The following is a 23,954-nucleotide window of genomic DNA, read 5'->3' as shown; positions in this document are numbered from 1 at the left end:
CAGGAAAGGATGACAGAAGATGTATCAGCCAAAGAAAAGTTTTGGCTTAGCTCTCATGTACAAGATCCACTTGGAAAGACAAGCTGGACACTTGGAAGCAAGTCACCAATACACACAGAATACCTGGGCTTTCCGACACACGGCCCCTACATGCAGGCTGCTCGGCCCGGTGACCAACCCGCTGCCGCCTCCCGCTGCCCAGCCCTCGTTTCAGCTCATCTTGAGCCTGGAAGGTCAGCCCATTTATTTTAGTTTAGTTTATTTGAGGTGTTCTAACCCAGGTGGTTACTTGCATTTCCTTTTACTTGCATCTTCCATGAGGGAGGAAGAGAAGTGAATTCCCCAGGAACAAAGAACTTGATCAGCTCTCGCTTTCCCCTGTGGTTGTAGGAAAAGGCGGATGTGAGCATTGGAGAACAGCATGGGCCTGGCCCATAGGCTGCCCTGATTGGACTACCGTTGACAACGGGGAGCGCTCACTGTCCCTGAACACCTGGAGTCTCTGTGGCGCTTACACAGCACACTCCAATTCAAGGACCTCACAGCTCTTTTGAGACACCTGATGCCAGGTGTGACCCCTACGACAAGCGGAGCACCTGAGCCCCAAGAAGGGGAGAGAGAGCAGGTCAGAAAAAAGTCTCCAGTGTCTAACCCCTATACTCCACTGTTCCCTCACCAAGGGCTCAGGTCCTTCCTCAGGATGGCTCTACACTCGACTACTCAGGCCCAAGAAGCAGGGCCACAGCTGCTTAGGAGCACACGCTCCGTAACTGGTTCTGACTCAGCAGGCCTGGGTGCGAAGCCCTGACCTGGCTGGAGCACAGCAGGGCCAGATGCCCCACAAGCTCTGCTGCTCACCTTGCTGCTCCAGAAGAGCATTCTGCCGCTTGAGGTCATCAATATCTTGCTGGTGTGTGTGGTTTTTCCTTCGCATATACTGGATATACTCTGTGGCTTTGTCTAGGATTTGGGCCCGGGATGCCTGTTGCAATATGAGAAAAAGCAAAGGGGACAAAATAAAGACCTGGTCCACGCAGTGAAGAAACCATGCCTTTCAGCAAAGACGGCATGAGAGAATGGAAGCAGGAGGGTGAGGGGGCACAAGGCTGAGGAAACAGCGTAAGTGCTATCGGGAATCTTGTTTATACCAGTCAAGGCACCAGCTGCTTTACATAGCTTACCTCACTGGCTCTCTCTGAGAGAGGTAGCTCCACCAGGAACCCAAGGCTCAGAGTTTACTGGTTTATTCAAAATAAAAGAGCGTACAGCCTGGAATCAAACGCAGGTCCAACTCACTCCTGAACTTGTGCCCTGCCCCCGGCTCTGGTTCTTTAGGTTGCTTTCATGTCTTCAGCCAGGCTATTCTGAAAACATTAAAATGCTACTTAACTGAGACCTTGGGCCATTCACTCTCTGCCTGGCTACAGGCAGCTGGGCCAGAAAGACAAGATCAAGATCTCAGCTGGAGGTGGCTCAGGATGGGAATGGGTACAATGTTGTTCATCAAGGTCCTAGATTTCAGACAAGCTTTCAGACCGTTGTTAACTAGTTCCAACTGAGCCATGCTGCTTTGTCATGATTTCAGCCTAACTGGCTAAAGAGAATTTTGTGAAAGCTGTCAGAGCTTGATGTCAACACAGGAAGGGCATGAGATTGGGCCATTTCAGGAAGCAACCACACCTTTACCATGGCTGTGGGTAGCCTAGGCACTGCCCTGTCAGAGGAACAAGTTAATGAGCTAATAAAATGGATGTCAGGTTACTCGGCCCCTGGAGGTCAAAAGTACCTGGAAGATTCCCTCCAGGTTGCAAACATGGCCAGAGTTACTCATGGCCAGGCAGCCAACCAGCTGAACTGGTAGAATGGTACAAAGCCAAGAGAACTGAAGCTCAATGCAGGGTAGTCTAGTAGCCGAAGTATGGCGGTGAGGCACCTCAGGCACCTGAACTGGAGCAAAGCTTCTTAAGTGGCAAAGAAAACAGCCACACTCAGGCGAGCAAAACTAAATCCACCTGTAGTATATTCTGACAATCTCAACTCATAGACTTCAGCAGGGCTGGGTATCAGAGAGGTTTGGAAGGCCTGGGTTTATTCACCAGTTCTCACAAGTATTAGAGTTTCCAGGCTTTCCTCTTATACCATCCTTAAGGCAACTTCCTCAAAGGGAAATTGTTCATATTCAACCGTTTTTATCTGGTGCGAATTACATACAAGGCACAGAGCAGACACTGTGGGGAAACGAAATGTATTAGTCATGGCTTCTTTTGCCCAGAAGCTAACTTACTATCTAGTTGAGGAGATAAATGTATTTATATACAGACAAATCACAGGGCAGTACCAACAAGTGTAACTTGAGTAGTACAGATTAGAAAGGCCATGGGAAAGATGGCTTCTGGCTGGGGTGATCACCTTCTGAGTGCCAGGCATTAGCCTCGGCTCTGCACACACAGGTTCCTATCTGAACCAGTGAACCCTGGGTTAGACTGAGGTGGAATCTGTGGGAAAGGGTTGCTCTGGGCAGGGAGAATAGCACAAGCAAGGGCATGAGGGTGGGGACAGGACCAGGCCTATTTCTTTAGCTGAGTAAGTCAGCTTATGTAGAAAAGAATGAGAGCATCTACCAACGGGGGCTTGCAACTCTGGCTACAAGGTCGCTTCAGAAGCTGTTTCTCATTTCTGCCACAGGGGACTTATCAGGGCTAATTACTAGGTGATAAAATGAAAAAAAAAGGTGGGCACATATTTAGAAGGGACTAATTAAAATACCCTGCCTCTCCGGATGCTAGAGATGGGATTAAAAACAAGTATTGTAGGATAGGTGGCAGGGTGGGCAGAAGAGTTTAGGAATCCAGGAGCCGGGTACCTCCTAGGTCCGGTCGTTAACGGGCTCTGTGACTGCAGACACAGTATTTCTCTCCGTGGCTACTCCTTATCTGATGAGAAATTCTCTCAGACCCCACCTAGCCTTCCAAATGCTATGCACTCCATCACTGATCCAATTGTTATGCATATTTACATCCCAGTCTCTCTTTAAATTTGTCTATTTTTTCAAGTAACTGTTGTTCCCAGAAAGCAACATTAACCCTTATTTAACTCCTCATTTGCATCTGGCACAAGGGAAAAAAGCAAAATTTCTGAACAAGAGAGCACTTGCAGACTTCCCTGGTGGCGCTTGCAAATGTTCAGAGATAATTTTTAACAAATGACCACACTGAGTAGCAGCCTGAGCGCTCCCAGTTTCTTCTTCACACCTTTATACATGAAACCACGAAGTGAAAAGGGAGAAGTAAGCACAGCACAACAAACCAAAGAGAAAGATGCCATGAGATGGAAGTTTTTCCACCTCAAGGCAGTTTTTGGATGAAGATAAAATTCACAGATGCTCAGAAAACAGTGTCTTGGGATCAAGAGGTCTCCATAGAAGGCCAGATTGGAATAAACCCAGCAGGAGGCCTCCAGAATGCTAATAAGCACCGCCCTTCCTCCACACCCCCCCTTGCCTAAGTAGAAGCACCTAGGCCACTTGGGGTATCCCTGACCCCCACTTACTAAGTCCAAAAGCATGGTTCAATTAACTTTATTTTGCCCCCTCCAGGGTACTCAACAAGAAGTCCCACAAGAAAAAATTTGAAGTACGAAATACAGAATTCCCCCAAATTTACATGTACATCTAGCCCAGCAAAGAAAAAGCAAAAGGTTGAAGGGAGAAAATGCTAGACTCAACTAAAATCTCCTCTCTTCCAGTTTTACAAACCATGCAAGATCATGTGACCTGCCACAGGGTTAAGGTGTGGGCAGGCCCTTGCCTTTATGAGTTTATAGTGTGAACAGCAGGCATGAAGCCAGCAAGAACCCTGGGCTTTATAGCCTGGACTATGGAGGGGCCCTTGGCTTTCGGTTTCTGTTTTCTAAACCGTGCCCAGTTGGCTAAGTCAGCAGTCTTCGTGTGAGTGTCCCTGAGCAGATAACACTTGGTAGGTCAACATGTCCACAGATTGACTGTTGCCTTTGGGTACCCAGTAAGGACCTGAATAATTTCTCTCCTGCTAGTTTTTACAATTAGAAGGTACCAATTCTCATTCTGCCTTTCTAAGCAGAAACATATCTTTTTAATGGTTTGGACACAGGATGGCCCATGGCCAAGGGCACTGAAAAGGCATTGGGCCTTCTGGGTAGTAGTTTAACGCACAGCGGCAGTCAGGCTTCTCTTCCCCTCTGGGAGCCACACAAAAGGACATTGGACGCCCTTGCCCAATCGCGTTCCAGAGCCACGGCTGCACACAGCGATACAAATGATGATGATAATGGCAGCAGCTGAGTACTTACTAAATGCCAGGCACCCTCATACAATATTCCGATGTGTTATTTCCCCTATTTTATAAATGAGGAAACTGAGGCACAGAGCTGTAACTTGCCTGATATTACATAACCAGTGGGTAACAGTGAGTCAAGATTTGAACCCAGGCCTCCAGGACACCCTATTTTGGGACCACGGAGGAGGCTGTGGAACTAATGATGAAGATCAATGGAATTTGGAGAGTCTGAGCAGGAAGAAAAGGACTACGAAAGAGTCACCCAATTTGTCTATAAGGATGTCAATGAAGAGCCCGGTGAGGGTGATTTCCTTGAAGGAGTGATTTTAGGTAAATCATCTTCACACAGGTAATGGGTGCAGGAGTGAGTTGAAGCTGAAGCAAAGATGAAGACTGGTTTTTAGAATGAGGCTGAAAAAATAAGAAATGGAAAAAAAAGTAGCGTGTAATAACAGCAGCATTGAAGGAAGACTGTTTTTCTTTTTCTTTTAAAGGCAGGTGAAACTCAAAGTGACCCCTAGCAGAGAAGAAGCAAATACAGAAGAAAAGCCAGAAGATGCAAGTTAGCTTGAAAGAACTGACTGAACCTGGGCCTGGGCCAGGGGAAACGCTGGCCCCCCGCACTGCTCTGGCTTCATTACCTAAGTAGGGGAAACCTGAAATGGACAGCGGAGAAGACCCAGCGTGGCAGAGGGACCCAGCGGTTCCTGTGCCACCTCTCCTGCTCGTACGCAGTTGCTGGCCTGTTTGCATCCCTGCCCAGAGCAGCAAGGAGATGGAGGAAAGGGCCACCCCAGCCTCCAGAGGCACCCACTTGAACAGAACTCTGTTTGGGAACAGAGTGTACTCACCTGGTGTGCTGCAGCAAGAATCAACTACCTATTTCACGAGAGGCCCCAAACCCAAGAGTTTGATTCTAATTAGCACCTAAAGGTCCCAAATGATTCTTGAAGTAGTTAACACTCATATTTAGGATGACATCCAAGGTCATTAAATCCCATTTAAGGTAGTGGTTCTCAAAATTTTTCATATAGGGCAAGAGTCCCACACATTTCTGGAGCTGGAAATCTTTGTTTAGACAAAAAGCCAAGTTGTTTAGAAAGCAGGTGGGGAGAGGTGAGGAAGAGAAGATTCGTACTAGCTTGTTAACATTAGGAACACCGTTGCTCTTCCCTAGGGTCCTAATGCTGACCTGAGAAACAGTCATCTTTGCTGTATTTATCATTTTTTCCTCCTGTCAAAATCAGATCCTACCAGGCTGATGCTACAGCTGCCCTGTTCTGCCAAGAACCAAAACGCCACATCCTGGGGAATGAAAAAAGAACTACTGCCTGACTCACCAGTTGACATGTTTTGTTATTTTAAAGAAAATAAAACCACTGTTTTCTGAAACCTGCAAACTTCTATGCATAGTAAGGTAAAGGGAGGCCTAGGGCAAAGCTGGTGTACATTTTCAGTTGAATAAGCCATGTTCTGGAAACAAATATCAAAGCACAATATATTTGCGTCTGTATTAAACTAGTTCATTCCAAAATGGAACCACCATCAATGCCAACAAGGGAGGCTGGAAGGCTGTGGGCTCAGAGCCAGCACAGCCATGTGGCCCCTCAAACGCTTCTTGTGCCTGGCCCTTCCAAGCCCAAAGGACCATTTTCTTGATTACTAGGGGAAGGCAAAGCTATCATGCCCCATTAAGGGCTTAAAGCTGGGAGCCAGACATTTGTTTAAGGGTCAACACAAATCATGTTTCAAACTTTGTATTCTTTCATCTTGAGCCCTTGGTAGTCTGAAATGAAGGTGTGACATTTCCCCATCAAACTCTGACCACAAGGGACGGGAGCACAGGGTTTCCTCAGAGAAGAAATACAACTAGTAAATAAACATGCGGAAAAGGATTTAATCTCACAGGCAATAAACAAAATACAAAATTAATTACTACCTTTTGCCTATTAAATTAGTCACCCCCTCCAAAAAAAAAATTCCAGTGGTGGTAAAATTGCTACTCTCAAAACAATACCAAAAGACTAATCTTTAGAATTTGCTTGAAAAAGAAAGAAGACATGAAAACAATCCTCCTGGAAAGCATTTTGGCAACATACAGCAAAAAATCAGGTGTTCTTACCACTAGACCCAGCAATCCAACTTCTGGGAATCTGTTTTATAGAAACAACCACATGCACCAAGATGTTCATCACTACATTATTTATGAAGTTAAAGGACTGGAGGCAACCTGAATGGTTAAAAGAAACATGCCTAATGGCTAAATATGAACACTCTATCACTTGGGGGAAGGGCATGTTATGTGAAAGCATCAAGCTATAGCCTTTACCCATGTAAAGCATGCATATGAAGAGACCAGAGGGGATACACAGATTGATAACACCATTATTCTCTTGTTTCTTAGACTCCATCAATAAACACATGGATTTAAGAGCAGCCTTTGCTGGGGGAGGAAAAAAAAGGGGCGAGCTTTGTTTAACATCCACTGTAAGATGGCACCCAATTTCAGTCATGTTAAAATGGGGTGTGGGATGGGGAGAGAGCATCTTTGAACCGCACTGTCCAGCACAATAGCCACCAGCCACAGGTGGCTAATTAAGTACTGAAATGTGACTAGTCTGTAACGCACTGTGGTATCCTAAATGGGCAGGAAATCCAAAAGGGTGGGGATATATGTATGTGTATGGCTGATTTGTTCTGCTGTGTGGTAGAAGCTAACACAACATTGTGAAGCAACTATACTCCAATAAAAATTAAGTTAAAAAAAGAAAAGAAATGTGACTAGTCTGAACTGAGATGTGCTTTAAGTATAAAACACACACTGGATTATCAAAACAGTGCAAGAAAATAATACAAAATATCCCACGAGTAATTTTTACTATACTGATTATACATGGAAGTCATACTTACTTTTGTATATTAGGTTAAATAAAATATATTATTAAAATTAATTTTACCTGCTATTTGTGGCTCACATTAAAATTCCACTGGACAGCACTTGTCTTAGAATCTTAGAATAAAGGAAAGGTTGTAGTTGTGTTAGAGGAATGGAAGTACTGTTTTTCTTCTTCCCATTTTTCCAAAGTTTCTGCAATTTTGTTAGAGGGGAAAGAAAAGAGAAATGCTGGAGGGAAGGCCCAGTAACCAATTCCTCTTCTTTCAAATCTCCAGATGGAAAAGCGGTAAATGAGTTTCCTGACTCTCTACTCTTCTCTATGGGAGTGAGCCCTCCCCTACTCTGTAGTGCAGACTTCCAGAAAGATGGACAAAGCTTCTGCCCTCAAGGAGTGCACCCTTCAGTTAGGTGATAAGAACTGTCACAGAAAAAAGGAAGACATAGGAGAGGCCCCATAAAGGGCCAGTGGGGTGTCAGGGAGAGTGATAACCCAGTGTTCTCAGGGTGCTGAGGCATTTGATACAGCCCTTGAAAATGGGCAGGTGGAGACTGACTGGCAGGGGAGGCCTCATTGGGGAGAAACACAGGAAGGCACATGGGCAGGAAACATGGGGAGCTGGGGAGCCCTTGTAAGTGGGTCTCTTCATTGTGAGACCCCAATGTCATCTGGGTGGTGAAGCTGGAGTGGGGACCTTGGTGGAAGGAAAGAACTCAGATAAACCTGAAGATGACATTCCTGGGCAAACAGAGGAGGGTGTACCCTGCTTCACAATAAGGGAAGGAGCAGAAAAAGCAGGAGGACAAGTTGGGTACCTTATTCAGAGAACATGGAATGCCAGTCCTTACCGTGATGGGCACTGAAAAGCCCTTGGAGGCTTTGGCAGTGCAAAAATACAGTTAAACAAAGAATTCAATGAATCAGTACATTTACAGTTGCTGAGCCTGGAGCTTAAGGGAGACCTGGACAACTATGGACAACAACTTAAGATGTAGAAAAATTAAGAATAAAAGAACTGCCCAAGTTGGAGTCTGGCCAGGTAATAACCCTGTTGAGTAATAAGGTGAAATGGGTACAGCTGTTGTTTACATTTCATTTAAAAGACAACCCCTTTAGCAGCCCAGATATGATGTAGAAACACTGCTGCTGAATGAACTGCCTGCCTTAAAGGGTGTCCACTAGAGTGAGCTCTGCCCAGTGTAACAAGGCCAGGTGGAGAGAGGGCTTCCTTCCTTCAGTCAATAAACACTAGCTCTGCTCCCTACTGTGTGCCAGGCACCAAGGGACGAAATATGACCAAAGATATTCTCCCTGCCTTCAGTACTTACTACAGTGTAGTATGGGAGACGGGTAGACAGTCATCAAGTAACCACACAAATATGTATACAGTTACACCTGGGATAAGCCCGGGTCACAGTGCTGAGTGAGTTTAACAGGGAGACTGACCTTCAGCAGTAAGAACTACTATGTTCCCTGGCATAAGGGGATATTTGGTTTCAACATCTACCTGTTAAGGACACTGGGCTTTAATGAAGATGAAACAAATTAGCTCAGTGTTTTAACCTCTTACTTGATGCTCAACATGTTATCTTATTATTGTTAATTGTTAGGTATAATCCTCTCCCCCAACAAGAGAGCAAGATCCTCCAGAGTAGACACCATGCATTAAACCTCTTAAATCTCTGCGGTGCTCACATATAAAAACGTGAGCACAACCACGTGGGCTGTGGCGGTTTTCGTCAAAGAGCTGAGCAAGCCCACCGTTTCCTCTGGCACTCTCACTCCTCAGCTCCTTTCTGGGAACCTACCACGAGCCGGAGTCTGTGACAGCAGCCGGCAGAGGCAGTGCCTTCATAGTCTCACCTAAAACAAAGGGACTGACTCACTGACTATAAGAACTCTTACTTGCTGACTAGAAGAAACACTTTTCTTCTTTATTTTCATCTTAGGTTATAATCTCTTTTTAACATAACATAGCTCTATCCAGAAAGGAGAAAATTCAGAGCACAACTGCCTGAGAGAGCAATTAAGTATGATAAATAGGCATTTAGGAAGAGACCAAGAAGATGAAAAATGACTATACACCACTGTTCAGCTACATATGGCACTACTGAAACAGAACCTTCTTTCACTAAAGTCAGCCATGCTAAGGAGACACTGTGATTGGATACAGTCACTCTGGTGCAGGTGCTGGGGCTAACTCACCGGGGGTGGGCACAGAATTACAGCCCCACGCAAAGGCAGACTGATGGGCTCGCCACCACGTCTGCCCCCCACATAACAGCGTGAGCTCAGTGCCAGCAAGCCACTGGGCAACACTCCCTAGCACCCAACCAAGGACCCTCAAAACAAGGAATAATTCTGTTCAAGAACAGTAATGTCTTCCTTTGAAAAGTGGGACCACAGTCGTTCTTGCCCTTGCTCCCTTACTCTGGTTGACTGGCTGATGGTTCTAATGCCATTCCATCTTTCCTGCGGGCTCCATGTCCAGCTGAAAAACTATGGGAAACAAAAGGCTCAGGCAACAAGAGTTCAAGAGTCTACTTGTGAACAATGTGACCTATGGCAAAACCCAGCTGGACTGCCAATTATAATGATCTATTTCTCAGAACAGCTATGTGGACTCAGACAAATTTATAAACTTTCAGTGATCCTTAACTCTGCACTTTGGTGTTGTCTACATATGCTGCTTCAGGGGATAATATTTTAGTAGCAACCCTAGTATGACATACTGCCAAGATTACTGACCCTATCCAGGGGAAGCTCCCAATATAAAGACAAGATATAAGAATTGCAGCAAGATTTCTTTAAAATATCCTTAAATTGTTTACCCCTATGGTGTGGTAGAAAGATTGAACTTGGCAATCAGCAGTCCTGAGTTCTAGTTCCTGTCCAGCTATAGACTGATCTTGAGCCTGTTTCCTCATCTCTGATACGTTAAGGATGGCAGGAGCCCTAGCAGTAGTAATTGTCTAATTATAATAGTGTAGTACTCACCTCAGAGAACTGCTGTGCAGATTTCATTTTACATTGCAATACAGATATTAGTTAATACTGAATTTTTTACTTAAGCAAAAGGTGACCATTTTATAGTAGAAATATAGGGAACAAAGGATAAATAGAGTTTGAGTCTCACGTTTAAAGGGTTTTTTGTTGTTGTTGTTGTTTTAGTACAAGTGTCCCCCATTCTTGGTTAGGATCCAATTCAATCAGTATTAGTTTCTCTTTAAAAAACAAAAGGCTTATTAGAACACATAGGACAGATAATCCAAATACTAAGTGAGAAGTCACCTGGAACATAAAGGTGAACAAGTCAAAGGAGACTGGGGGCCTTTGCTTCAAGAAACTGATCTAAGCACCCCCAAAACTCACAGGGAAAAATGATCATTTCATGATTATTTACATAATGTCAGAACCTTCATTACTGCAATCCAAATCAAGAATTAATCAATTCCCTTTGGTTCAAATACCACTTTAAAAAAAACTGCAACATTTAGGGAGACCTAGGAAGTCTGAGAGACCAAAGTATTCTGTTAGACTCACTGCAGCATCTGTGAAACAGTGTTGGCAGGGAAGGAAAATAATGAAGATTGTGGAACTTAGTGGGAAGGGGGTTGGGGTTCAACCAGAGCTAACAGCCACTTACTTCCTTTATTCATGCTCAACATGAACATTTGGACTGGAACACACAAAAGCATTCTGAAATCAGAAAGGCACCTGGTTAACTTCCACCGGGGCTTTGATCAGCTAGAAGAAACCTGGCCCCTCGACCACTCCTTTCCCCTAGTTGTGCTACTTCTCTGACCTCATCTCCTGCTATGGTCCCTTCACTCACTCTACTCCAGCCACTCTGGCCTCTGTCTCCTTGACAGGCCCAGGAATGCTCCCAGGTTCCTGCCCTTGGACTATTCCACTAGCCTTCCCTGGCCTGGAATGCTAATCACCAGATAGATGCATGGTTCTTTCCTTCACTTCCTTCAAGTCTTTGCTCAGATGTTGCCTTGCCAGTGTGTTTTTTTGTCTGCCCTAATGAAAACTGCAACCCTTCCTTCCCTGTTTTTCTCCATAGCACTTATCTGACATACTATATATATATATAATTATTAGTTCATTTTCTATCTTTTCCTCACCACACTAAGAGCTTCTGCTTTTGTCTACTTTGTTCACTGCCGTATTCCTAATATCTAGGACAATGACTGGTATGTAGCAGACCCCCAGTAAGTATCTGCTGAATGGAATAAGTGAACAAATGAATAGGCCACAAAGAACGACAACTGTTTGGTTTGTAAGGTTACCAAATTCAAACTGTCATCTTCCTTGAAGAAAGGAGACAACAGGATTTAGGGTAATGTGATTTTAAGGACTTAAGGAAGAATGTTATGACAATGTAAAATAGACTGGATAAAGAAAAAGGTATAGTTGAGCTCTTAAGACTGACCTCTCCCAAAGTGTTCTTGAACTTAAGAAAACCTAAGAATCACCTGACGGCTGGTTATAAATACAGATCTCTAGGCCTGCCTCCAGAAAGACAGATTCAGTAGTGATTCTGATGGGGGTGATCCACAGGCCATTTCTTGGGATACGCTGCCCCGGTGCCACTCCTGATTAGATGTGAGACTTAGAAAAAGGTAGCTCTTGTCCATTTACTTCACCAAAGCCATTTTAATTGATACCATGGCATGTGAATAAGCACCTACTGTCAATAGTTCAGACAAACACGAGAGATAATCCTTTGTACATGTGTACTCTGACTAAAAGCATGAGCCTCTCCCCTCATCATAAAGATTTCCTGTGGTGCTTAACAGTGTTGTACCCAGGAATGTTGTTATTCCAGGTAAGCACGTTGGTCCAAGGCCATTAAGCCAAGTGCACACTAAGTAGGCCTAACCCAGGGCAAATTCTGGTTTTGCAATGCTAGGTATTTACACGGCCTATTTTATGTTTTGCATAAAGGTCAGACCTACCCCATCCTTTATAGCCATACAGCCACACCTTAGATAACATATAAAGCAGGTGGCTTACCAGACTGGCAGTATAAATAAAATGAAACCATAATGGTCCCAAGTTTAATTCTGGATAACCAAACAAAACCAGGACTCCTACCACAGAGCTAAATCTGGAAAGCCATTCAAAGCCCACCTGAAAGCAACAATTCTTCTTAAAACGGTTGCTTTTTTTTTCGGTTGCTTCTTTAACACTGCATTATTGAACCCAAACCCAAAAACACACAGGTCTTCTTCCAAGTTTGCCACTTATACACTGAATAGCTGCAGAGAGTAGCCAGTTATATTGTGTGTCAAGGATGGAACGAACTGTGCAAACACATATTTTCTCCAAATTCCAAGGAGTGACCCTAACCCACAGACTTTTTACTCAAAGCTTCGGACTTTGTTTTTCAAATGTAGAAACAGCTGGTGCCTACCTCTCCAGGGAAAACAGTTTCTGGAAGGCCACCAGTGGGGTAGGCGGATGGTGAAAGAAGAGTAGTTATTTTTTCTTTCATTTCGTATGAACACATCTCCTTACTCAAGTCCCACATTAAAAATGCTCTTTATATGCCTTTGAAATAATAACTGTTGGACTGGGAGATCACTGGTGTCCAGACTGGTTCACATACATTCCTGGGAAGTTTCATTTAAAATAAGTACTCACTTCGAACCATATAAAAAGAATTCTCATGGAGGTCCAGAGAATCACTGACCTCTGGAATCCTTAGCATTATCCCAAACTACTATATGCTACTCTCTATATTACACTGCATAGTTATAATTTCTTGAATGAGTAATTTATTATACATAATACTAATTTTAAAAGAGGGCTCCTACTGATGTCTTAACAAGCAGCTCCATTACATCTGACATCGTTTGCTAAGGATGAACTACAGTAGGTAAGGTGTATGATGACTCTGAAGAATCAAAGATTAAGGAAACCATGTCACCCAAATATCCCTGACTCCATTTCTTTCCAGAAAGGTGAATGCCCTGCTAAGCCCCACAGTGAGTTCCAAGTTAGTGGTGGCTAAGCTAATCAGCTTTCTCAATAAACTCACCTTCTCTCCTTGGAGTGATGGGACCGAGTCCCGCAAACTGTGAAAGCTGTCTTTGATGTGGTCCCTACGTTTCCGTTCCAGTGCATTATGATGAGCCCGTTTGTCAGCCTGGAAGAATGGGAGAAAGAGCACATTAGTGATGTCAGTCCTCCTGCTTGGTACAGGTGAGTGGGTACAGCCTGGAAGTATATGCTGTCAGCGCTGTCCCAGGTGACTGGACTGGGAAGGATTTGTCGAGGTGGGCAGTTAGGAGTCTCCAGAATTAGGCTCTGCTAAAGGGGGAGAAAGGGGTGAGCAAGGCTTTCGACAGGAACATCCAAAGTAGCTCGATGCATCCAGTTCATGCATAAGTAAAATAAAAGTTATTCATGGGGACAAAGTGTGACTCTCCTGCAGCATCAGTTTTCTCCCACAACTTACTTAAGTGACACAACAGCCGCCAGTCCATGGCTGGGAGGTGACCAGGGAAAAGCTGCAGTGGGCCCCTTCATAAGATGTGATCACCCCCACTGTAAGAGATTCCCCATGGTGGGTACCCAGGAAAGGAGTTAGGTCACTGGTGCACTGTTTCTTTCCATGTGAAACCATCACCATGAGTCCGCTCTGGTCTCCAGCTCGCTAAGAGGTACTAGTTTTAAGACCTTCTTGCCAAATCATACAAGAGAAACTAAAACCTCTAGAAAACCCAGATGCATGAATCTGCGATCATTATGACAGAGCTGATATAGACGCCAACTGCATTCTGAGCTCCTACTTTTTAAAGTGCATCTAAGATGATATTCAGCCAAGGGCTTCCCTCACACAGGCTGCCAGAAAAGGCGGTTCTCAGACAGTAAACCTGACACTCACATATTCTCAATACATCTCCTCAGGCACCTGTGGCACGTCATGCTTATTTAGCGGTATCTAAATACCCACAGACCAAACTCCTTATCCTGTCCTGCTTAGAATCACAAAAAACAATCAGCTGGAGAGGGATAGAGATGCCAAGTAATCAGTGGCAAAATACACTGGCTTCAGGTGGAAGTGACAGTGCTGGAGAACACTGCAAGAGAGCTTTGGCAGGTCCCCATTAAAGGGGCGGTCCCTCCAATGAAGCACAAACGCTCACTTAACCTAAAGCAAGAACTTCACCTCTGCACTCCGGGAATTATGGGAAATACTATACTCCGAGAATTTACCCCCAATACACAAGGTTGCACTGGGCTAACCTAAAGAGGAAGTCTGTACAGAGGAAGTTCAGGTAGCTTTAATCTACCCAGACACAGCACCAGGAATTTTAAAAATGAAGCAACAGGAGTAAATAACTTGGCTTAGCACAAGAATGCCTCAAATGAATCTTTATACTAGACAAGATGTTCGGACAAAAGTCTATAGAGATAAGAGTTATAGGAATGAAAGGACTTGAAATTCTAGTATCTAATCCTAAAAGTCTGAGTCATTACAGAGGAAGAGGCTGCGAGCAGCTGTGGTAATTTTAGTCACTTCCTGGTCTCTCGAGCACAACACCTCACCTATAGCTCTGTTGAACTGGAAACATGGTTCCCATCACAGCCATGGTTCTCCATGGCATAGCACTCATTTTCAGGGCAGATGCCTGCAACACTTCTAAAGCTCTCCTAATCTTATGCCTGGATTCTCTGTAAAAATGAGTGTCTGCTGAACTCCAGGGATATGTGGAATTTACAGGGAAACTGAGGGAATGATCAGATAACCTGAGGCTAGAGGAAGGTATACAGCATTAGAGCAAGAAAAGTGCAGGTTCCTTCTATCAGCAGCATGAAGAGCCTGAAAGAATTAAACATATTTAAGTACCTAGGCCTTATCTAACTTACCATTCCCTCTAGTCATCTGTTGATACATAGGTAAGTTGACTTAGAGGGCTGAGAGATGGCATTTGGCACCTATCTATCTCTCCTGTGTTTGCTACACACTCCCTAGGATGGTTTATTTACATGCAAAATAATCGCCCAGCTTTGGTATCCAGCAGCAGCCCAAGATACTCCTGTCTACTAAATCACCCTGATTCCTGGCCCTCCTCCCAGCTTAAGAGCTGTGCACAGAAGCAGTGACACCAGTTACCCACAATCCCTCTTGTTGATACAAATAAAATTCTAATTGTCTGTTTTCTTTCTGGGAGAGCCCTGCAAATCTCAAATGGCTAGAATCAATCAAGTTGGACTTGGTTTTACTCAGGCCTGCACAAGAAGGGTGGAGCTAAGTATAATCTAACACCAAAATCATCCCCACAATGCACTACCCCCTTCCCATTCACTGAGCCCTGAAAGGACTCAAATGGACAAGTCTTTCGGTTAGAGGATTGTAAGTGAACTTGGCTGTGGACCATCAGCAGAAATCTTGGCTTCTCATCTGGGAAGCCAGCCAAGTTTGAGAAGTTGGCTCAACAAGGAAAGGCAGCAGTCCACTGCCTGGTAGAAAGCCTGGGCTGGGGACTGTTGTTCTCAAAGTAGTGGATGGAATTTCTGTGGTCGTTCCAGGCCCAATTTAACCAGCAGAAGAGTGGAATCTTAGACCATTCCCTGCTGCCATGTCCATCCCCAAGCTGCTACACTTAACCAGAGTCCATTTTAAAGCTCTCAGAGACAATGGCAATGATGCATTTTTCTTCTTCTCCAGCCTCATTTGAAAGAGCAAGTTAAAAACATGCAGAACTAACATGCCTAATTCCAGGCAACTCTGAACTAAATAATAACCTCTAGTGGTTTGAAAGACCTTTACACGTATGAAAAACCTTTACACAAGACTGAGAATTCTGTTTGGGAAACATTTCCAAATGTCCAGCCGGATGAATTCCCTTCCCCCGCAACTCATCCAAACAGAGGGCCAGTTGCCAGGCTTATCACTGCTTTGTTAACTATCTTTGCATGCTGGCAACCCTTTTTGAAAGGGACAAGATTTGAAGACTCCCAGTGTAAGGCACCTGAGATCCTCCCACAAACTCAAAACTAGTTTAAAAAAAAAACAACAGGTGGGGAAGGGCCAAACAATTGTTGTGTCTTGAACAAATAAAGCTCAACTCAGATGAGTCAGCTTTCTCTCAGCTATACTGAGAAAGATGTTTGATAATGAAAACGGGTGATACCAAACAAATTCTAGGAGACAACAGAAACATTCTTGGGATGAACAGCAGGCCCACAAATACCTCCCCTATACATCCTACAGGAGCAGTGGCTGGATGCTGTCACTCTTTAAGTACGCTGGATTTGCAGTTTCCAGCAGACAACCCTTCCTTCAGGGCATCCTAGGCTAACAGAAATACTAAAGAGCCGTGTGATCTTAAGAGTGGCCCACAGATGCTCAACAGGAACTCCGACACCAAATCGATTCCAGCTTTGACATCTCTGCCAAGGTTTTTATTCAGCCTCTCAGTATTATTTCCACCAAACTTTCCATACTGGCAGCCAGAATAAAAATCTTCACCTACAATTTGTCCATCTCTGACACTAACAAGCACATGTTATCTTAAGTGTTGTTAAATGTTGAAGGCAAATGTTATTTTGTTAGCCAAGAAGTTGCTAAACTGGCAGTAGGTCATTCAAACTAAGGAGGGCTGTTCAAAACTGAAGAAATCTCTTTAAATTATTTCCTTCCAACTTACTGCATAGAGAATACATCTTCCTTAAAGGCATTACATCAGTCAGCAGCATTATTTCCTGCAAGTTCTAGGTAGGCAAATCACAAGGGGAAATGAATGATCCATTATTCAAGTATGACCAAGGTTCTCCAGAGCAATGCCCTCTCCTGCAGGTCACGTGACACCTAACCCCATCTATAAGGGGAATCTTCTCAATTCCAATATAGAAAATTCCCACCATATATGGAATTAGAGTTGCCCAGTAAACATTTACTGCCTTTAAGAAATTTAAAGGCTATATTTTAGAAAGAAGATTGTGTTGCTTATGATTATTTAATAAGCTACTCTTATTAAACACTAACACTGGAAATACACAGGCTCAAAATTCTCATCAGAAAAGATCTATTTACTACTTCTGATGGGAAGCAAATAGGATAAATAAAACTGAATTTCTAAGCAACTTAATTCACTTTAATCAACATGAAAATTGCAACATGAAATTATGGGCAGCTAGGATGAGAAATTCACAAAAGTCCTTAACAGGAGATATAAATTGCAACTTCCCAACACCTCTCCTGTTTGAAGCCGACTGCCTGGTATACATTTTTAAAATCCAATACATACATGTGTTTTCCAGGCTATTCAAAAAAATCACTTGGTGCCTAAAAAAACTTGGGAACGCTATCATCCAAATATGCCATCATACTATACCCATTTTCCTTGATCAACTATTTTACCATTACTGGAATCTTGAAAAAAGACTTTTAAATATAAGAACACCCTTCAACAGGTATTTTTAGGAACCAAACCTGGCATCCACATCACTGTCAACACTCTAAGCAGACACAAAATACATGTATCATGTAGCACTTCTGCCATGCAACTAATTCTGGGTAAAAGACAGTAGTTTCCTGAGTAAATTCCGATCTCAAAGGTGACCAAGCTCATTCCCTTCTGAATACATTGCAATTTCTAAAGAAACAAAGAGCTCTGAGAAGTTAGAAATATTTCATACCAGAAAGGTCCAGAAACAGAATTGTACAAATCTGTTTCTAACCCCCCCCCCCCCGCCTGGTGTGTATGTGTCTGTTTTCCAGGTCACGCCACGCAGTGTGTCGTTGTGGTGCCCCCCCCCCCCCCCCCCCCCCCCCCCCCCGCCAAAGATACACTGTAACTGAAACATGTGCAGCTGTCATGAAGGATAAGCTGAAAAAGGTCTTAGGTTTCCGACTAACACACTAACCCTACGTTTCTTATATACGTTCATTCTTTAAAAAAAAAAAAAATTCCAAGCAGAAATAAAACAAAGATCACCTTGCATGAAATATACCTGCCCCAGAAAACTGTCTTTGAAATGCAACTTTTTCCCTCCAAAAAAATAATAAAAATAAGAATATCAGTGGGATTCTGAGACATATTGAATTTAATAATATAAATTATTGTTTGGGATTACTTCCTTTAACAAAGCTTACTGGTCACCGGAGAAGTTGTTTTCTGTTCGCACTGAGGCAACAGAAAAAAATACTCGTCAAATCAGTTTCACTTTCTGTTACTGTTAGCCTCACTTCCTAACGCTGTTATTGCTGAGTATCCTACATTTCTTATGTAGTAAGGTTGTAGCTATTGTAGTGACATTATAAAACATGAATGAATACCTCTTTTTATATTAGGACCCACAGGACCGTTTCAAAATAACTTTTTAAAAGTTCTTCTGCAGTTCTAAATATTTGGTTGTTCACAGTCCACACCCTTTTCTGAACTAAGGCAAAGCTTAAGAACAGTTTCCCCCAAATTAAAAAATAAATATATTTATCTATACTAAATGTCAGGAAATAAACAGTCACACAGGAAAAAAAAATCCTTTTTACCCTACGTGTTCACAATAATTGCTTGATATGCTATGAAATCTGTCTATTGCTTCTTCTCTCTATGCCATTGTGATTATCTTGTAACAGATAATATTTAAATGTCTCTGCAAGTAGATGTGTCAAATTAAAAACAAAGGGTCAGAACCACTCCCTGTGCCCACCCTCCAAAATCAAAGGGAAAAATCCTAAGTACCTTAACAGCGAACTGAAAACCTCCAGACCAGACAATGAGATGAGCACTCTAGGAGAGTGGGGACATTTTCATAATTTAATAAAACGATTTACATCAACACCCATGTGGACGGGCATTCTGAAAAGCAGAAAGCGCTCAAGAACTGGAAGCCAAAATTTCACAAAGAAAATCCTTATCTCACTGGAAAGCCAATATAATTCCAACTTAAATAATGATTCTTCAAAGGAAGCCTAAACAATCCCTACCCTCCAATCCTGATCAAGCCCTAGGGCAGATTTTACAACCGGAGACTTGGAGAAAAAAAATGTTTTAAATAGACTGTGTTCCAAACATGAAATTCCATGTTTACATTATTAAGGATAATAGTAACTGAAAAAAAGGAATTTAATTTTCAAACGTATGTATAAATATTAAGTATCTGACAATACTTCAAACATTCAAAGTATTGTCTTCAAATACTTCAAGGAAAACTAAAACAAAACAAATTATTTTTTAGTGACTAGTACCCAGGGATAATTTTAAAACCCCTGGAACAACTGCATTCTTGGATTTTATGGAAATACCAGCTTTCTATAAGTAAAGTTTTTCTAAATGCCTAACTCCTTCGACAACCTTAGAATCTGTGCTCTAATGAAAAGCAGGTACAATTAAGAGGGCTTGCTTTTATCCTGTGATAATGAAATTATTAGACCAGAGGTCTCAAAGTGGCATCTGGCAAATTCTAACAAGCCCCTAAACAACTTGATTGTCTCATACATTATTTTAAAAATCAGAAAAATAACATCAAAGTCTGGATTTGTAATCTTTCTTTTAAAATAGGAAGATAAGACAACACTAAGCCCTCATTCCCACATAACAGCAACCCACTGGACTTTAGTGACTGCCTTTTCAGAAGAGGCATGTGCTCTCTAGTACCCCAGTCCTCACCTCTGCTCTCTACTTTATTCCTGACTATCTCACTGCCTGGACCCCCTAGAGACATCTAAATTTTGGACCCTCATTCTCTACACTTCCTACTGCTCCCATCTGTCAAATGTTAGATGCTATGGTTTACTCATTTCTCTTCTCCTCTGATTCTGATTTATTTTGTCTCTATTCTTTTTTCTCCCTCTAATCTATTCATGGAACACCCATAGTACTATCTCAGACTCCAAGGACATGAGATTTGTGTCTATCTTAATCAACAGAACCATCCACTGAGAACATTAATATCCAAACTCAGAAATTATTGACAACACAGTATAGTCTCAACCATCACCTCTTAGCAAACCTCTCTCTACAGTGCCACTTTTCTTCAACAGTTCTTTTTGTCTTTATACTGCTCCTTCAACTCAAATATAGTCAGACCACAAGCTGAATGTGACACGCTCACATTCAACCTTTGGCCCCTCTACATTTCCAATTTCTACATTAGACTAATACCAGGTTGTGCTAGATTCCATAGGTCTACAGCAGTCACATGACTTTTGGTTAAAGGTGATCATTGCATGTGCCTTCAACTTCACACAACTATGCAGATATGGTTTAGAACCTACTTGTTCCTAAGTAAATTTGGCCACTTTTCCCTGAAATAATACTACAATTTACTTCAGCATGATGTGTTTCTCATTTCCCACTTCTATAGTGACAGCTAGAACCCCGAGCAGAAACCTACAGAAGGATTCATTTCCTTGCATACAAATTCTCACTCACCTACAGTCACTGAACCTCACCACCTGAGAACCTAGAATTATGAGGTTCGCAAGCCCGCCCCCCCCCCACCTAGAACCCCAGAACAAGGCCCCACCTCACCTTAGCGGTTAACAGGAGAGTTTACTACAATATTAAAAGTAAGAGAACGATCTCTTTTTCTCTCTGACCCCAAAAAGGACTAGAATTGAACGGAAATGAAAATGAAACGGAGAGTAGGAGACGTACCGCTGATTGAAACCTCGGTTGCTCTTCCTGGAATAAGAGAGAAAAAAAATAGAAAATATAGAAGTTATTTTTACACTTCACATTCAATAATAAGAAAGAAAATGCCGGCGGCAGAGGAAGCGGCGGGTGGGGAGTCAGCCCTAACCCCCCTCCCCATCCCACGCCCCCATCCCCCCTAGCGGGATCCGGTAGCGGGGCAGGGGGGTTCCGAGCGCCGCCCCTCCTTCCGGCATCCGACCCGGGACAGAGGGGGTCCAGAGCACTGTCTCCTCTCCTCGCACCCAGCTCAGAGCGTCTGGGCACTCCCAAGCCCTCTCCGCCCTCCTTCACCAGCCAGGATCCGCCGCGGGTCACGGGAGGAGAGGGTCGCGGGCCGAGGGAGCAGGTCCTAAGCGCGGTGCCCTTCCCCAGGATCCGGACAATGGGATCCCGGGCGCACCCCGTCCCTTTCCCCGGATCCTGAACTGGATAGGGTGGGAACGGGAGGCCGCAGCACCTTCCTCCACCGGGGAAGGTGGGGGTCCCAGAGGCCGCGTGTCTCCTCCCCACCTTCAGTCCCAGAAGGCCGCTCCGGCCAAGAGCCCGGGGGAGAGCGAGCCGGGAGCGCGACGGAGGCGGTCCCGGCCCAGGGTGAGGAAGGGGAAGGAGGCGGCAGCTGCCCGGCCCCCTACCGCCGTCGCCCTGCTGAGAACCCCGGCCGCTGTCCCCGCCTGACAACCCGCAAGGGAAGGAAGAAGCCCCAGGACTCACGTCGCTCTCCACCTCGATGTCATCGTTATCGCTCATTTCCTACGGCCCAGGGAGCGGCCACTGCAGCGGCGGCGGGGAAGGGGGAGGGGTGGAGGGGAGGGGGAAGTCACCGACAACAAGCCGAGTCCCCCCCCACACACACTCACTCACTCGCTCTCTCACTCACTCACTCACACACACACACGCACACGCACACGCACACGCACACACACACACACACACAACACGGGCGAGAACCACCTCCTCAGTGCAGCACCGGATCAACGGCGGCACGCACGCCCGGTCGGCCCCCTCCCACGTGACCAGGCTCGTCACGCTGGGGCCGCCGAGACTTGTAGTTCTTGTCCCTTTGACTGACGGCCCAGCTAGCTCCAGAAAAACTACAAATCCCATAAGGAACTGTACACAGTCGTCGCCAGCCCGGCTTGTTGACGGAGACCAGAGCGCCTGCGTGCCCCGTGGAGGGGGGGCGGAGAGAGAAGCGGCGCGGTGCTTGCTGGGAGTCGTAGTCCGCAGACCGCGAGTTGTCCGGAGATTTTCCTCCCGAGGCAGCAGAGGTGGCTGCTGGGAAGACAGGACACGTGGAGGGAGCTGGGTCTCCTGGAGCCGGGCACAGGCTGAGCGCCGGGCGCCGGGCCCAGGGGACAGGGTGGAAGCTCTGGAGGAGTAGCCGCCTGCCTAAATAACGCTGCCTCTCCTTGGTGCGACTGGTTTTACGCCGTCTACTAGATGTGTGAGTCGCTCTGCGTTGCGCCCTGGGGCGTAACGCCCCTGCTGGGGGGATGCTGCTGCGGCGAACTTGGGGGCGCGGCTCCGGATGCCCACGCGGACCTCTGGGATCTGGCTATGGGGAGGTGTCAATAGTAGGTGTTAAATGGTATTACAGGATAGGCAAGATGACCGGCCTCGCTGAGAGATCACTCCCAGCCACGAGAATCGTGTCTTCATTCATCCGGGAGTGACCATCTTGTTACTCACGTGAGGGTCGTCCATTCACAGACAACCGCCCCTCAACAATCGTTTACGTGGAAATAAAAGCTCCTTCTGAATTTGTTGTAGCCTAAGCAGTTTGAGGAGTGCCCCAGTTCAGAGTACCATAATTAAGAATTGTGAAAAGTATCAAAATGGAAAACTGGTGCAGCTCCCTATCCAGTTAAAATCTTATTTAAGTACTGTGGCACGAGGTGTGATCGTATCCATTTCACTAATATATATTGAACGTCCAACATGTGCCAGCACGGGAATGCCATAATATCTAAGACTGGAACGGACCCTGTCTTCACGAAGCTCACGGTTGTGGAAACAAAAGTGAGACTGCCCTGCTGCCATTTTAAGAGTGTACATCAAGTCCCACAGGAGGAAGAATACTACTAATAATAAGACACTTTCAACCCTAAGACAAAGTATCCGAACTACTTTTTTAAATCTGCTGTCTAGAATGAATGAAATCTTGAGCTTTTCCCATCAGTTACTGATTCCCTAATGAAAACCATTTTACCCCTGACTTTTGAATACAGACATTTGGGAATATGTCATTTGTGACATATCTTCCCATGTGAGCATACTATCTGTGCTGAAGAAATAAATGTAAACATGGTAATCTTTACATTTTTCCTTTAAATATCTGTTGTATTTCTTATTCAGTGGTCCAATCCTACTGAAGTCAGCACGTCTTTGCAAGTAAACTTATCTTTTCTAAATGCTTTTGTCTCAGTCTTCCTTTTACACTAAGTGGGGGAGAGAGACATAAGCAAATCATTATAGGAGCTGCTGGGCTAGAAGGGAGACAGGGAAGGTAGTCCTTGAGTGAGTTAATTAGCTGATACCTAGGGCTAATTCATGATTACAACAATTACTGAGTGGCAGTTATGTGCAAAGCACTATAAAGCAACCCAGGCTACAAGTTAAAATCCCTCTGGGGGTTTTACAAATTCTGATGCCCAGGCCACACCCCAAACCAGTTAAGTCAGAACCTCTGGGGGTGAGAACCAGGTAGCAGTATTTTTTTTTAAAGCTGTACAGGTGATTCCAATGTGCAACCAAGATGGAGGACCCCTGCTACAGAGGATGCCAAGATAAATAAGATAGTCTTCCACTGAATTGTACACTTTACAAGAGTGAATTTTATGGTTTGTCAATAATTTTAATGAAGCAGTTATATAGAAAATAGGAAAATCTTTGCTCATGTGGAGTCTAAAAGCTGGAGTAAATTATGGACACAAATAATTGCAACGAAGACAGACTGAGTGTTAAATTAGCTACACAGGCAGTGAATGATGTAAGAGCTCAGAGGAGGGAGAATTATTTCCAGGTCTGAGGTGAGGAGGGGAGGTGTTGGTGACCAGGTAAATCTTCTTAGACTGTCAGCTCCACGA

General features: G+C 44.3%; 1 protein-coding gene across 2 annotated transcripts in view; it reads right to left on the bottom strand.

Annotated features, from left to right (window-relative positions):
- Positions 1-21,763, bottom strand: part of MAX (MYC associated transcriptional regulator X) — a 23,838-nt gene extending 2,075 nt beyond the window's left edge. The window contains exons 1-4 of one of the 2 annotated variants that reach the window (XM_007449025.1): positions 21,580-21,743; positions 20,830-20,856; positions 13,257-13,364; positions 859-982 (exon numbers count right to left, since the gene is read on the bottom strand). In XM_007449025.1, the coding sequence (XP_007449087.1) occupies positions 859-982; positions 13,257-13,364; positions 20,830-20,856; positions 21,580-21,615 (295 nt within the window). In that variant the 5' untranslated portion in view covers positions 21,616-21,743. Of the gene's footprint in view, positions 1-858; positions 983-13,256; positions 13,365-20,829; positions 20,857-21,579 lie in introns of both variants that reach the window. The other variant, XM_007449026.1, reaches the window with a different exon arrangement.
- Positions 21,764-23,954: the final 2,191 nt, after the last annotated feature.

This window comes from Lipotes vexillifer, unplaced genomic scaffold (genome assembly GCF_000442215.2).
Source record: "Lipotes vexillifer unplaced genomic scaffold, Lipotes_vexillifer_v1.1 scaffold629, whole genome shotgun sequence".
Lineage (NCBI taxonomy): Eukaryota > Metazoa > Chordata > Mammalia > Artiodactyla > Lipotidae > Lipotes > Lipotes vexillifer.
This window is presented reverse-complemented; position numbering and strand designations above follow the sequence as displayed.